The 14,919-nt window shown below is 37.8% G+C and overlaps 1 protein-coding gene across 1 annotated transcript; it reads right to left on the bottom strand.

Annotated features, from left to right (window-relative positions):
- Nucleotides 1-259: 259 nt before the first annotated feature.
- Nucleotides 260-13,729, bottom strand: LOC137131458 (acetylcholine receptor subunit alpha-like). The gene is made up of 10 exons (XM_067512767.1): nt 13,529-13,729; nt 8,640-8,782; nt 5,392-5,436; nt 4,931-5,040; nt 4,630-4,825; nt 4,281-4,518; nt 3,946-4,169; nt 3,714-3,828; nt 3,226-3,350; nt 260-2,519 (listed from the first exon to the last, which is right to left on the bottom strand). Exons 1-10 carry the CDS (start codon nt 13,578-13,580, stop codon nt 2,391-2,393), a joined length of 1,377 nt encoding a protein of 458 aa, XP_067368868.1. The 5' UTR covers nt 13,581-13,729; the 3' UTR covers nt 260-2,390.
- Nucleotides 13,730-14,919: the final 1,190 nt, after the last annotated feature.

Here is a 14,919-nt window from a genome sequence, read left to right as displayed (position 1 = left end):
CTAATGTTCTTAAATGCTATCCTCTGCATAGTTTCATTTAGTTCAAAAACATATAATCCAGGTGTGTCACCCCCTAACTTAATAAGAATGTAAAAATTCTTTCCTTTAACAAATGCGGTAGATTGTCAGATAAATGTGAACTATAAAGTGTACCGTTGACTATAGAACTGCTGCCCAAAATAACGAATTGGGTAGTGGTTCACAAAAGCTGATTCAACAATGTGTCTGTGAAGTCTGAGCTATATATAGCAATACAAGAAACAATCCAAACAGTTTACTTTTATTTTTCACTCAGTTTCACATCTTTGTAACTGCATATAAGAACAAAATGGGTCACTGTAATGTGACTTTACAAAACTTACTGTATCATTAAACTGAATCAGATGGTCTTTATTTTAAAAGACAGCAGCTGCAAAAAAATTAAATAAGTTGCCTTAAGCTGGTTGTTGTAAACAGCAACACTGAAGCAACTAGTTGGAATTGGGACTGTCCTGGTAGTGGTTGCAGTGCATGCCGCAAAAAAGCAATATCTTGCCCACTCTCCCAATGTTTAATGCTTGTCTTCAATGACAAAGTAAAGGCAAAAATGTGTATAACATTGTTCATTTTCATTGTTTGCTAAACAGCCTTTGTTTGCCATGTCAGAACAAAGGTGAACAAAATGCTCCATTGTCATCAACTTTAATGCCACCATCCCTGCCATATTCAAATTATGATTTTGATATGTTGTATGGGCATCACTATGAAGTCTTCCTGGACAACAAGTAAAACATCCAAACTTAATGTTAACAGCAGACAGGCCACCTAAGCTGCTATTTATAGAAGCAGTACATCCGCCTTGAAAATGCGTACCTTTATTACCTCTGCATTAACATGTAAGCTCTGTTATGTCCCCAGTCCCCAGGGCTAAGGGAAGCTGCATAAAAGACCAGATGTAGGTGGTTATTCTTCCAGACATCAGTAATTAACTAAGGCGTAACACATGACTTAGGGTGTAGGAGAAAGGGAGGAGACAATAAACATAAGGGGGTCTATACCAGAAACTCAAAACTGTCAGTTTATGATAGTAACACAGTAGAGCTCACTCTTCACAACTAAACCAAAAGACTTCAATGGTGACAGCACCCAAAACTTAAACACAAGCTTACAAAGTTCACTACAGGAGGGCATGGTTCTTCAGTGCCAACTTGAGTGGTGGAAGGGCAAGGTAAGGACAGTGGAGCACTAGTTCAATGGTTCTCTGGATTAAGTGTCAGACCAATCAGGATGGATATGGGCGGGCGCAACAAGCCTCAGCCTCCAACCCTCTACGAGGCTTAGACGGGTCTAATTTGCACACACAAGGGCACTAGGCAGGTGGGATAGAGTCCAGGCCCTTAAGACCATAACACCTCACCTGCCACAGACTTTAGGTCAACTGATTTTATATTTTATAGACGTCCATTTGAAACGTTCAACCACTCCTGAACAGTTCTTAACCGTTGTTAAAATCAACCCATTTCATAATATTTATCAAAAAATATATTTTAAAATGAGCCCTAAACAAACCAACAGAGTTAAGAGGATTATGCTTGTCAGTGATGTCACTAACTCACGATATTTCAGAACAGATATCTACATATGTTCTAAATTATACACAACTCACAACCTTCACTAATAAATTCAGTAAAACATAAAAAAATAAGTCAATTGAATGTCAGGTAGAACAAAACAATAAAACTCCCATCAAGGAAAATATCTTACCTGCACTCTACAACACTATAACTGGCAATAAAGTTGGATTGAAATACAAAAAATGTGTTTTGAACACATCAAAAACGTCTTCCACTCAAGTTTGCTGAAAACTTAGATTTGCTCTAGGCTGAAGCCCCAGCTGTTTCCTACAGTAAGGAGATAAAGAGGGGGTTAAACACATTTAAATACTACACAGTACATTAGCTAATTACAGCAGTTTGTCCTCAGCACAGTGGACATGAAAACCTCATGTAAAAAAATCAGTTTAACATTTAAGAAAATAAAGCTGCCAAACCCCCCCCCCCCAAAAAAAACAGGCAAACCAATTATCCACCAGAGTGATGACAGAAATAAAACACTGTAGAAAAATAACGAAAACAATACAAAAACTTATTGACGAGAAAAACTTCAAGTATGATCCATCTGGATCATGAGACCCTTTACAATTCCTCTCCTTTGCTTCAGTGAATACACAAACTCACACATTTGAGTGGCAGCTCTTTACAGCTTTAAAAACAAAATCAACTCAAACAGTGTGTGTGTGAAAGAAAAGAAGAGCAAACAAAACCTGAACTGCTTTATCCACAGTTTTCAGATGCATCTCCAAGTCTGACGTCTCTTTTGACGTTGTACATAGCTGCTTTATGGGTCCGCCTCTACAGCATGTTGAGCTCAATGAGTCTCCCAGCGAAGACGGCAAGCGTCCCAATGATGCACACAGCCATGAACACACAGAGCAGGATGTGGTCCAAAACCATGGCAACAAACTTCCACTCCTCTGCTGCCTGGAACAAGATGATACAAGATAAAGAGGAGGGAAAGTTTCGCTTAGTATACTTTTTGAATGATTCTAAACATATGTAGCTTAAATGGTAAATGGCCACTTATAAAGCGCTTTTATCCGCTTAAAATTCACCCAGTCTCACACACACACACACACACACACAGACACACGGCGGTGGCTGCCATGCAAGGTGCTCACATGACCCACCGGGAGCAACTTGGGATCCAGTGTCTTGACCAAGGACACTTCGACACATAGTCAGGAAGGACCGGGGATCGACTGCCTTACCAACTGAATTACAGCCGCCCAGTAATTTAGGTTTTACATTATACATCAATCAGTGACTGATATTTTTTACAGTGTCTATTAATTTCTAACTTTTGCTGCTGCATCCCTTGTTTTAGCTTTACAGAGCAAAAAAAATATGGCAGATGTCAATTAACTTTTTAGGAAATATATACTTTTTCTTCCTTTTAGATGTATTAGTCCTGTTATGATTACTGTAACATTTCAGTTCAGATCAGTTGTGCATTTTGATGCAAATACAAATCTAAAATTAACATTTTCTAATGTACAGGTTTGGATAAGAAGATAAAAAAACGCTACAAGTTCAGTATTCTTTTTGAACAGCTGCATCTCAGGCTGTTTTCTTAACATTTGAGAAATTGATTTTAAAATTTTTTTTTTTCATGTGCTGGTTGTCTTACATGGTTAGATTCCTCGTCTGATTTCATGGTCTCAGCGATGTACTTCACCCCTTCAATAGCGCTGCGGACATCAGGGTTTTTAACGATGGGGGACTGGTAGGTGACACTGGTTGGGGTGGGGTTACCTGTGAAGAAGAGAGCAGAGACAGGCTGTAGATGATGAGCAACTCAGAAAGTTGCTGCATCCTGGACCATTTAAGGGTGTGGTCTTTACTAATAAGTCTTATAATACTTACCTATTTAATGCATTTTGCAAATCCAATCATAAAACATTTACGGTAAGCACAAAAAATATTACAAAGTGTAATGTTTTCATCAGTGTTTCTTCACATCAGTAGTGCCATTATCCCTCTATGAAACATCGCCACTGACACCTGGACCTACATTAACATACCCCCAGTATAGAAATCTGTCCTCTCCAGAATATGTGCTGCTTGTCCTATGTCAATATATATTTTGTGGGATCTGTCATAAAGCTGCAGCCTTGCCTGAGATGTCAGAGATGTCCATGTCAGTAGGAAACAACCTTTTCTGTCGGATCTCCTGACTGGGACGCTTCATTGTAGAGAAAAACATCATGTTGGGAATGGTTTCGATGAATACCTGAGAGACAGACAGATGCAAGCATTGCTTAATTTCTTTCAAACCTTTTTTTTTCATGAACAATGGTGCTTCTAAAATGATCAAAGGTCTATGATTAATAAAAAAAAACAACCAAACCTTGCGAATCCATGGGGGCATGGTGTGCGTGCTGGGGGAGCGGTGATGTGTGTTGATAACGATGACAGTGATGATGATGGAGGCAATGACAAATACCATTGTGAAGAGCATGTATTTCCCTATGAGAGGAACGGCACTTGAGGTGGAGGGGATGAGCTCCACAATAACCAGCAGGAAGACAGTGAGAGAAAGCAGAACAGAGATGGAGAGAGTCATCTTCTCACCTGGAGGCAAAGACAGGCATTCAGACTACTTTTACATTGCAGGTATTGATGCCCAGCTTCAAATTTCTGTGAGTTATAAAAATATATTTTATCTAAACAGGATAAACGTACCAGAGTCAGTAGGCAGGTAGAAGACTAGTCCGGTGAGGAAAGAGAACAGCATGCAGGGAATGATGACGTTGACGATGAAATACAGAGGCAGCCGTAGCATCAGGAAATGATAAGTGATGTCCAGGTAAGGCGTGTCAGGACAGCAGGTGTAGTAAACCCAGTGTTTCCAACTCCTGTAGTCTTTTAGCACCCATTCACCCGACTCCATAAAGTTACTCAGGTCTGGTCGATCGCTGTCCTAAAGGACAGAGGAGGAGAAAACAATGTACAACGGTGGAGGACAGTGTTTGGGAGTTGCATGTCTTAAAATGTGATTTTACTGCTGGTAAATTAACAAAATCTATCTCACTGGGTTGATGGCAACCAGTAGTCCATCATATGTCCAGGTTCCCAGCTTCATGCTACAGTTCTGTAGGTCAAACGGGAAATGGAGGACAATAATCTCACAGTAACTCTTAAAGATGGCTGGAGGATTCCACGTTATCTTCCCGGTGTACTCCAGCAGGACTTTAGTTTCGTGGATGATGGCAAAATCACCATCGGCGCTGCAGGAAATGAATGAAAGGGACACAGAGACATTTCAAACAAGGAGGGCTAGGTGTAGGTGTGTGTTAAGTATATACAAAACGAGACAGAGTTTGTGTATTTACTTGTTGTACAGGACCAGGTCAGGTTTCCATATGTCAGTTGAAGGGATTCGGATCTTTCTGATGCCACCGTAATCATCTGGATTCCACTTCAGGTTCACATCTTCCCATTGCTAGAATGAAAATTGGAAAACATTTTAGATAATTTGGTTTGTTAAACATCTTGTTTCCTCCAGTTATCTTTTTTATTTGCAGTTTCCTGGTTTTCTGCATAAGTTGATCATGAAATGTGATCTGATCCACACTAAAGTCACAAATATCAACTGAAACAATATTTCTAAGCTGTTTAATGTGCAATAAATATTATAATAACAGTAATGACAGTAATTTACTTTTTTACTTTTTTTGTCATTTCCAAATGAGGATGCAAACTTTTACTTTGCACCCAACTGCACAGTAAATATTTTTGTGCAGGTGTATTAATTTTACTGTGATATTACTTCATTCTTACACCTGGTTCATACCTGTTTAAGTCGAACATTGCTGGTCACAATCTGGTTAACTTCATCCTGATTAGGCAGGAAAGGACAGAAAACACAATTAAAAAAATAAAATAAAAACTTAGTTTTCAAGGACTTGATGTCTTCTGTGTTATTTTAACAGTTAAAAAAATAAAAATAAAACCAACAACCCTAACCCAACTGTGGCTCCAGAGATAGCAACGAACAACTTTCCCTCCATTTTTACTTAAAGCACGTGCAGTTGCGCGTGCGCTTGCGTCCTTGTGGCGTAATTTCTGTATTACCGGTCGATTCACTGCGTCTCCTCGATATTTTATTTTATTTTTTATTTATTCGTGTTGCTGATACAGAGGGCAATCTGATGGTGGCTGTGAATTTAAGTTAAATTCACACAGAGGCCAAAGTTTCTGGAGTTGGACACAAAGTTAAAGGTTTGTGTAGTGTTAAGGCTTATAGAGGCTAGCTAGCTACCGGGACTTCGGGAATAAATCCCGGTTCTGTTGGGTTTGCCATCACCCGTACGTTTTCTGTCGCTGACATACTTTCATAATTTGTTTTCCTACTTGTGACAGTTCATTGGGAAAGCTGAACACTGCCATCCGAAGAGAGAGGAAGGGGACGCGTCTTCAGTCCGTATTAAAGACCCAGCCACAGTATGTAGTGTCAGCGAACCTCAGCCTTGGTCGCCGCCTGTAGAGATCGGTGATGCTACTGTGGCCAAACAAACGCAGAAGGAGAGCGACGAGCAGTAGGAGCACTTTTGACTTTTTAATTCTGCTTTCTTCGGTTGTTTTGCGGCCGCCGTGCCGTCGCCGAGGCTGCACGCTTGTTGTGACCCTGGTGCTATGGGTGCGCGGCAAACCCAGCGGCCCAAACGGCAAAGGAACAAGCGGATGGTGGAATGCAAGCTAACCGTAGTTATTGTAGGCGCCCCTGTCTGTTTTAGTGTTACGGTCCCCTAAACTCATGGATAAGGTGTGAAAACTAAACTTGTTGTTAACAAGCCTAAAGTTTTTACTTCTGTCTGCAGCCGTTTTATTGTATGCTGTGGATGCTTTTGACTTTCTGTCAGTTTGTGACTAGTTTATGTAAGATAACCTGGTTTCTTGAGCTAATAATTAGCTGGTTTTCAGTTAATGTCACTAAATGTTACAGTCCTAGATTAGAAGCATAGCATTGACTTTTTCTGTTACATCAATCGCTGTGACTTTTTTTCACTAGTGTTGACACTAGACTCCTTATGCATCATGTGTTTTGTGGTCATTTGTGTTATCACTGAGCTTTGCATACAATTTATGGTTGCTGTGACCTTTGTTATGCTTGGGTCGGATACATTGTAAGGGAATTCTTGGACACTGAGCCTATTAATTTGGAGCATAACGTTGAATTGACAAGCTGTTCTTGTTTGCATCACTTTACCTTGGTACGTTTTGTTCTCATTTGTCGGACTGTGGCTGGGGACAAATGAGAAATAGACTTGGTCCTCACTGATTTGCAATTTGCCTTATGTTTGATTATTTTGGCTACTTTGCCAACACATCATGCTTCAGATTTTTCTTCTGGTTGTATGTGACTGATCAACGGCATTGAAAGTTGTTTGTTGTGTTTATTGGAAATTAGGTTATTTGGATTAAATGCTAATGTTGTTTTAGGATAATCCCTTTTTGTATTTCATATTGTTTGGCTAGTGTGTGAATGTTGGCCTTTCTGGCAGTGTGGTCTGCCTTGTTTATTGCAGTACCAAGGACAGCTGCATAGCTTCTTTGTGATCTACACTCTTACATCTACTCTACTGATCTATTCTTACTCTCATCATCTTTATAAACTGGTGAATCCCGAGAAGGAAAGCTGCAAAAGGTAAGAACAACTAACTTTTATGTACATTTTGCTTGTGTTGTGAAGCTGACGGTTTGTGGCTGCCGTGCCATTACTAAACCTGTTGAGAGCCTGGTTAGGCTTTGTGTTGTGTGCACTGCAAAACACATGGCTGCTGAGACTTTTAAGTTATTGTATAACCTAAAGGTGTCAGCCTCTTACCGTTTAAGTCATTGTCACCTTGCTGCAATGTAGTGTGTTTTACAGTGTGTAGTTGGATTTATGTGAAAGTTGTTTTTGTGTGCCAAAATCAGCCAAATTCCTTGCTTTTCACACAACTTTTGCATTATTCTGGCTGCAGTGCCATCACCTGGTGTAGGTGCATGTGACATTGTTTGTGGCAATTAATAGAAATATTTTTTTGAGGATAATGTAGGTAAGGCAATGGAAAAAGCGATGATAAAGGTGTTACACATTGCTTTCTGGTATTTCCTGACATTTCATCCTTTCTTTACTGTCTGACAAGCTTATTAGATTTGCTTAGGCTATTTCAGTACCAAGGAACATGGCTAGGCTCTGTCTGTGATCTGTTGATGATGTAGCATTTTTTGGAACGAATGGGACAGTTTACATATATTTTTGTAAATGTTTTTGCCATAAAACAAAATTCCAAGATATGGAGGCCCATTTTTGCACTTGATCAGTGACAACATATCAAGTGAACATTTGTTCAATGCACCTGTCTCAAGTATTCAAAGTACTGCAACATTTTACTTGAAAACAATAGTTTACAGTTTTGCTCAACGAAGTAGTATAGATTTTACAAATCTGCTTTGGAAATACTGAAATTAGAGGAAAATGATAGAGCTGTTGAGTTATAATATCATGTAATTTGTTTCTTCATGTGAAAGCCTGTTTTTATTTTTAGGTTTTTCCAAAGAGAATGTAAACATACATAATGCTGTGTTATCTGTTTGGGGACATAAACACCATTTTTTGATCTATCTAGTATGTTTACTTGTGCTTGCTGTTAGAATGGGTTGCTTTTATACGTTTTTGAAAGTTGTTTAAATTTAAATTGAGATGGGATGAGAAAGAAACTGGACCCAACCTGCAGAAAATTAATAACAATAGCATGGATGGAATTTAAAAAAACGAATGATAAATACTTTCATAGTTTTTCAGTGGCTCTAATTTCAGTACGGTCATACTTGCAAAGGTATAGCTGTAGTTCTCTACTGACCTGCTGTGGCTGCAGTACTAGCCTACTGGGGCAGTGCTTTTCACAATCATGAAGGGAAGTCTGAACACAGCCTCCAATTCACAAACAGAAAGGCAGGGCAAATCTCACAAGGTGGCCTTAGTGTCCCCAAATAGTTGACAAGGCATGACATCAATTTCACTTTCTCTATACAAGTTGTCTATCTCTGCCTTACCACACTGATGAGCTGTATCAGCTGCAGTCCCACGGTGACTACTACGGCTTCACTGAAGTGGTTAACGGGACGAACCACCTTGTTGTAACCACTAAACAGGTTTGTCACTAGACGAGTCTCATCCTCCGAGCAAAATACTGGACCTAGAGTATACGGACACACACAGAAGTCAGACTGTCAGAATTTGGCATATTCCACAGGAAGTCTGAGATCAGTGGCACAGAGTGATTCATAAAGAGAGGAAAATACATAGTTGAGCTATGGCGGTAGTAATGTGGAGGAAACACTTTCAAAAATTTTACTAACTAATGTCATGACTATATGATTTATTTTGTATGAAACTCTAGGTTACACATTATCTATTTTACTTTGTCATCAATTATGCACAGAATTATTGTGAGCATGATGCCATTGCCATACTCCGCTAACACAAATGTTTTTACACCAGAACTAAAATGACAGCTGAAGTAAGAGGTAAGCCAGCAGTGTGTATTCAACCGTGATTTACCCAACAAACATTTAGCTGGTTTACAGCCATCATCCTTAAAGCCTTCAATGTGGCAGAGAGAGCGAGAGGACGAGAAAAGGATTATCAGATGAGAGAGTGGCAGGAACAGACTGATGTAGACGGATAAACAGCAACAGCAGTCAGGTGACTGGCATTCCATAACGGTGAAAAGCCTTCACACGTGTGCTGTCTAAGCACTGTAATCAAGTCTTTGTTTTTAGTAAAAGATTTTATTGTCAATCTAATCTGAGTGAAGATGACTGGGAAAACCAGCTCTGACCAGTCAATTTGATAGGCAATTTCAAGCCTGGGTTGTTGGTTCAAATCAATTGACCTGTATTTAATCCATCTAATAAACAAATGTTTGTTTGTTTTTTCAGATATTTTCCAAACATTGCCTTATTGATACCATAAATGATGTTATGCACATGAGCTAAACTACTGATAAATACTGTAGATGTAGATTTTTGCATTGACTGAATAATACAGAAAATTAATTAAAATATTATTTAACATATCTTAGTCAGACTGCTTGACTCTACAGGGTATTAGGAGGCATTGCACTTACAGTTCTGTCAGTACCATTGACCGATCTGGGGAACAATCATTGAAACTTTTCATTTATTTAGGATAATTTGTAAAGTACGTAATTTTTTATCATTAGTTAGATTTAGATTTTTGCCGTGTTAGAAATTTTGTTTATACTGCTTTAATTAGTGTTACATGTGGATAAGAAGTTATTGCAATAGCACACAAGGCATCAATCAAATGTTGCCATATAATTCAAATTTTTCATTCCAGGCTGTATTAAATTCAACAGCTGCACTATTATCAACATTATTAAAAACCGAGCAGACCAAGTTATGACCGTAGTTGGAACATCAATCAGCTTTATCAACAAAATCTTTTTTTTGCAACCAGTCAGATTTTTCATCCTGTTGAGCTTTCTTTTTTTTTGTTGTCCTCTTGAACATGGGAACAGAAACAGGGCCTGACTGATACTTAATACTAATTCCTATGTATATTTAGACTGTATAGGCTGCATCTTCCCAGATGATAAAAAATATAGTTTCAAATGTGGTTATATTATTATTATACTGTTTATTTATTTATTTATTTTACTTACAATTTCAAATGTAATCATCATCTGTATCAGCTGATGATATTGGGGCATCTAAATTTGGAGACAGTTTTATTACAGCCATGTATTTTGTGAAATTATCTCACATACTTTCTATGTGTCCATTAAATTAGTCAAAACACAACAGTTCTTGCTTGAATTGACTTGATTTAATTATATATATACATATACATATACATATAATTTTATTATATGACCTAGCCCATTAGCACAGTACTGCTAGCAAGGTTGTGACAGACATTACATCCTCTGTATGTTATTTCTGGCATTTGCTGGTGATCCAGACTCCTGAACTCAGCAAGCTAGGATCTGGTGTCATTTAAACCAGCAAGAGAAGATCACTATTTCTCTATCTCTATATCGCTCTGTTTATTTAATTATCTCTCTATCCATCTATCTTTATCTATTGCCCACTTTCACTTGCTCTTTAACACACATATTTACATACACTCACTATCACATATGGGAAGTTTGTTGTTTTTTAGTTTACTCCTGACTTATTTTCGAATATTTCTAGATCTGGGTAAGAAGTCTGCTATGTGCAGTGCATATGTTTGTTTCCCTGGCCATCTGACATTGTCTCTGCCTGTTACTGGCTGCTTTCTCTCTGTTTGTTGTCCTGCCAGTACACTTTGATCTGGCCACATACAAAAATAGAAGGGGGGTGGACTGAAGAGCCACTTGGAGCTGTCAGTCATTGCAACTCTCCTTTCCTGTTTCTACATGAAACTGAACTCCCACCGCAAAATAAAACAATAACCTAATAACCTAATAATACCTCACATGATCACATACTGGCTATAAGGCAAACTTCTGGCAAAATGTCTTTTGATTGAGTTGTATGACAGAAGAGGAAAATTATGTTGTAGGTGAATGAGTGTGGCTATGAGTAGTATGATAGTAGCGGACATATTTTGGGTTTAAAGGGCTGTCCTTATTCATAGGGGGATATTTAAACAACTTCCCTTATAACTATTTTGAGAGGAAACTCAAACACCAGATTGACACCAGAACCCGAAATTTCATGATCTTGTAAATTGGCCATAAGATAAGAAGTAATGGTGAGGTAAGCTTGAAGCAAATTGGTCACATTATCAATAGACCTGGTATCTTTAAAGTTAAATTATTTATTTATAAATTACTAGCCATGAGAGAATCGTAAGGAGACATAAATCAATCACAATATATGGTGCATTTGCAGTAATGCAAATAATGTAATAATAAAGGAGACACACCACTTTTTCAGGTCCTCAAATTGATTTGTCATTTTCATACATTTTACCATATAGAATACTTAGGTAGTATAAATAATAATAAACTAATAATTCTTATTAATATTTTTGATTCACTTGAGAAATCTGATAAGCAGCAATTAATTGCATGAGATTTAAACCAGGTAAAATAACAGATTGTGGCATGATCAATACACCATTTAAATGAAAAGATGAATCTGCAGCTAGGCTATAAAAAACATTTTTTTTGTAGGATGGGATAAACTAAATAGTTTCTAAACACATTTTATTGACTTGATCAAAACTAGCTGTTTTAAGTTAAAGTGCAAGTTTGAAATACGAGGTTTGTATGGGTGCTTGACATCCTTGAAAATGCTTGAATTTTAATGTTGTGTTTTGAAGGTCCAAAATGTGCTTGGAATTTGGTTAAAATGCTTGAGATGCTTGTAACAGTAACTGTATGTCTTTCACAATAAATAGCAGTGTAAGTAATTAGTTCGTTTAGTAGGTGGAGAAATCTAGTCTAATATTAAAACTGTTACAGCTGGGTCTGCGTGTGAGTTATCGGCCAGTCTGTTTTTATGTGTGACACTCCCCAGAGCCGGATATGACTGTGCCAACATGCGGGCAGGTTGTTGTTTTGTCAAAAGCAAAATATACCAAGCATGGATAAAAAAAGAGTAGCAAATGCAAGCGAAGCCCTACACCTACAGCTTTACACCATCTGAGAGTCTGCGCTTTCGAGTGACATCAAAGGTGTGTTGTAGTGTAGAATCTTCCAGTAATGTTAGACCAACATTACACATAAATGTTAATGTGTTTATGCTAACCGCTAGATGGCATATCCGCATGCTAAATGATTGAGAGGTACTGTGTGTTAGTGCTAGTATTTCATGTCAATAATGGCAGTTTTATAATATAATATATATTTATGAAATATGCAGTGAATGTACCCAACTTTACTTAACGCTAAATGTAACATTAGTAACTTTCTGCAACTGAAAAATTTAGCAAACATTTTCTCTCAAGAAATTCTAACCTTAAAATGTAGAATTCATGGCAGAGCTGCTGCATTAAATTGTACAGGTGGTCATAATGTTATGCTTTATCAGTGTATAATGTAACATTTTACTTTAGTTGACACTAGTTTGTGTTGTTAATGCTGCTTTGTTTGTCAAATCAAGTTTTGTTTTGATTTGGATAATACAAAGACAAATATTCTTACTTTGTATCTTGTCATGTCATCTGCTATTAAGATTAATTTTAGCTTATAACATAATGCCATCTTTTTTAATATAATTATATAAGTCATAATCATTTTCAGTATTTATCTGTTTGCACAAATTTGCTTAAATTTTAACTTGAAAGCTGATTGAAACCTGGAAATGGCAAACATTAAAAAGCAGAAAATCACAAAATCTACTCTTTTTCAGCAGTTTGAGAGCTGTTATTTTTGTTTAGAACAGCTCATAGTACACACAATACTTGATACAGTAAAATCTATCATTATCAGTGTAGGCTAGAGAGATCCAAAAAGTATTTAACATCTGAATTGCACTGGGAATAAAGTTGTGAGACTGCCCAGTATTTGAAAGGTCGTAGGTGTAATTCACCTAAAAGACAGTGTGTGTATCAACAAGCATCCATTCCTTTCAAGTGTCCTTGAAGAAAGACAGTAATCAATATATTCTCACTGATAATAAATCACTCTGAAAAAGGACATCACCCGCAGTAAATGCTTTAAATATTAATGCAGTTAGAATGCTAACAATGCAGGGCTACATATTTTAGGCTAGCTGAAGGACAAATGCAAACACTTTTTTGGAGCTGATTTGCACAACACGCTATTTTACATTAAAACATTCAGATGTAAACAGTTACAATGGTACTTGAGATAAATATGTGGCAGTGTTTCAGAGCATCAGCATTACTTAATCCACATACAGAAGAACAATTTAAAGAACAAACAAAGTACTATGACGCACACATGCACACTAGGCAGACTTACCAAGTACACCAATTATCCATGCCAGCAAGATCTGGCCCTTCAGAAGGTTCATATTGTCACCAGACCTACAAGAGCTACAGCATCTATTTAACAATGTGTTGTTAAACAGTTAGCTGGTTGCAGGTTTACCTATTACCCAAATTTGCTCACAAACAGACTTGCTCTGAAGCTGCAACAGTCACGTTGGAGTCAAAGTTAGTAGTGGGAAGGTGGATTGGCCTGCATATGAACTTAGGGCTCTGGTTTCTCATGGCAAGCTCCATTCAACCTCCCCCACCTAGCAACCTCCCACCCTCCCAGTACACTTCTAGGCATGCGAGACAGCTGGTCTGTGTGTGTGTGTGTGTGTGTGTTGAAGTTACGCAAATCGACAGTGGCATCATGTCGCATGTGGCATGTTTTCTTACAGGACTGATTTCAGTAAAGCATCTTGTATCATTAGTTCAGGAGAAGTAAGAGAACTATAGATAGAGAGCATATGAGAAGAAGGAAGATGTAGACAGTAGGTGCAGGAAGAGAGAAAGAAACAGGGAGGCAGACAGGAAGACAGCTGACAGCTGTCACTGTTGGTATGAAAAGCATGTACACATGCTGCTTCCCCAAAACACACACACACACACACAAAGAGGACCCACCTTGCATGCACGCCAGGACAGGAAACTCACCAGTGTGTGTCAGACTGAAAAGCTAATTAGGTATAATGGTAAGTGTCTTACGATGCTTTTTTATCCAAACTTTGCTAAACAGTTCTTATCAATGTTGTGAAAATGCTAATATTTGGGGATGTTTTAGCTTGTTTTTCTTTAGCAGTTTTGATGGGGGAAAACTACAGCTTTTATTATGTTTTATTTAAAAAAAAACCTAATATCAACATAATATTTATTGCAGGCAATTGAAGGTTTGTCACGTTGTTAGGTTGTAGTAAGTCACTCATTTAATGCAGATCAAATTCATTAAACAATACAATTTAAATACAATAAACACAAATCTGTATGAACCAACTGCTATCACCATCAGATGGCAGTACAAGACTGAGAAACCACAGCACAGTGTACAGGACTTAATGACATTGTCTACACTATAGGGTATTGTAGATGTGTGTAAATGTAAGTGTGTGCGTGCAGACATGCTCAGTTTAGTCTGCTTCCCGGTTTGTCTGTTTGTGTTCAAATCAAAGACATATTTTTCTCTGTTAATGTGTACATTTCCCAATTCTCTGTCTGTCTCTTCCTCTGTTTTTGTCTCAATCTCCTAATCTCCCTAAAGCTTGTATTTCTTTCTTTGTGTCTCCTTCTGTGTTTGCTTTCTGAAGACCTACACAGACTAGATTTTACCATTTTCTCACTTGTATATGGAGTGAAAATTGAGAATAAATTTTTAGTGGAATATAA

This window comes from Channa argus, chromosome 1 (assembly GCF_033026475.1).
Source record: "Channa argus isolate prfri chromosome 1, Channa argus male v1.0, whole genome shotgun sequence".
In the NCBI taxonomy this organism is placed as follows: domain Eukaryota; kingdom Metazoa; phylum Chordata; class Actinopteri; order Anabantiformes; family Channidae; genus Channa; species Channa argus.
The sequence above is the reverse complement of the archived record's forward strand: the minus strand, read 5'-3'. Positions and strand labels throughout refer to the sequence as shown.

Coding starts and splice junctions, on each gene's coding strand:
- LOC137131458 (XM_067512767.1), bottom strand. CDS start 13,580: ATGAACCTTCTGAAGGGCCAGATCTTGCTGGCATGGATAATTGGTGTA. Junction 4,519..4,629: donor TACTGGTTGCCATCAACCCA/GTGAGATAGATT, acceptor TCTGTCCTTTAG/GACAGCGATCGACCAGACCT. Junction 4,170..4,280: donor CTACCTGCCTACTGACTCTG/GTACGTTTATCC, acceptor CTTTGCCTCCAG/GTGAGAAGATGACTCTCTCC.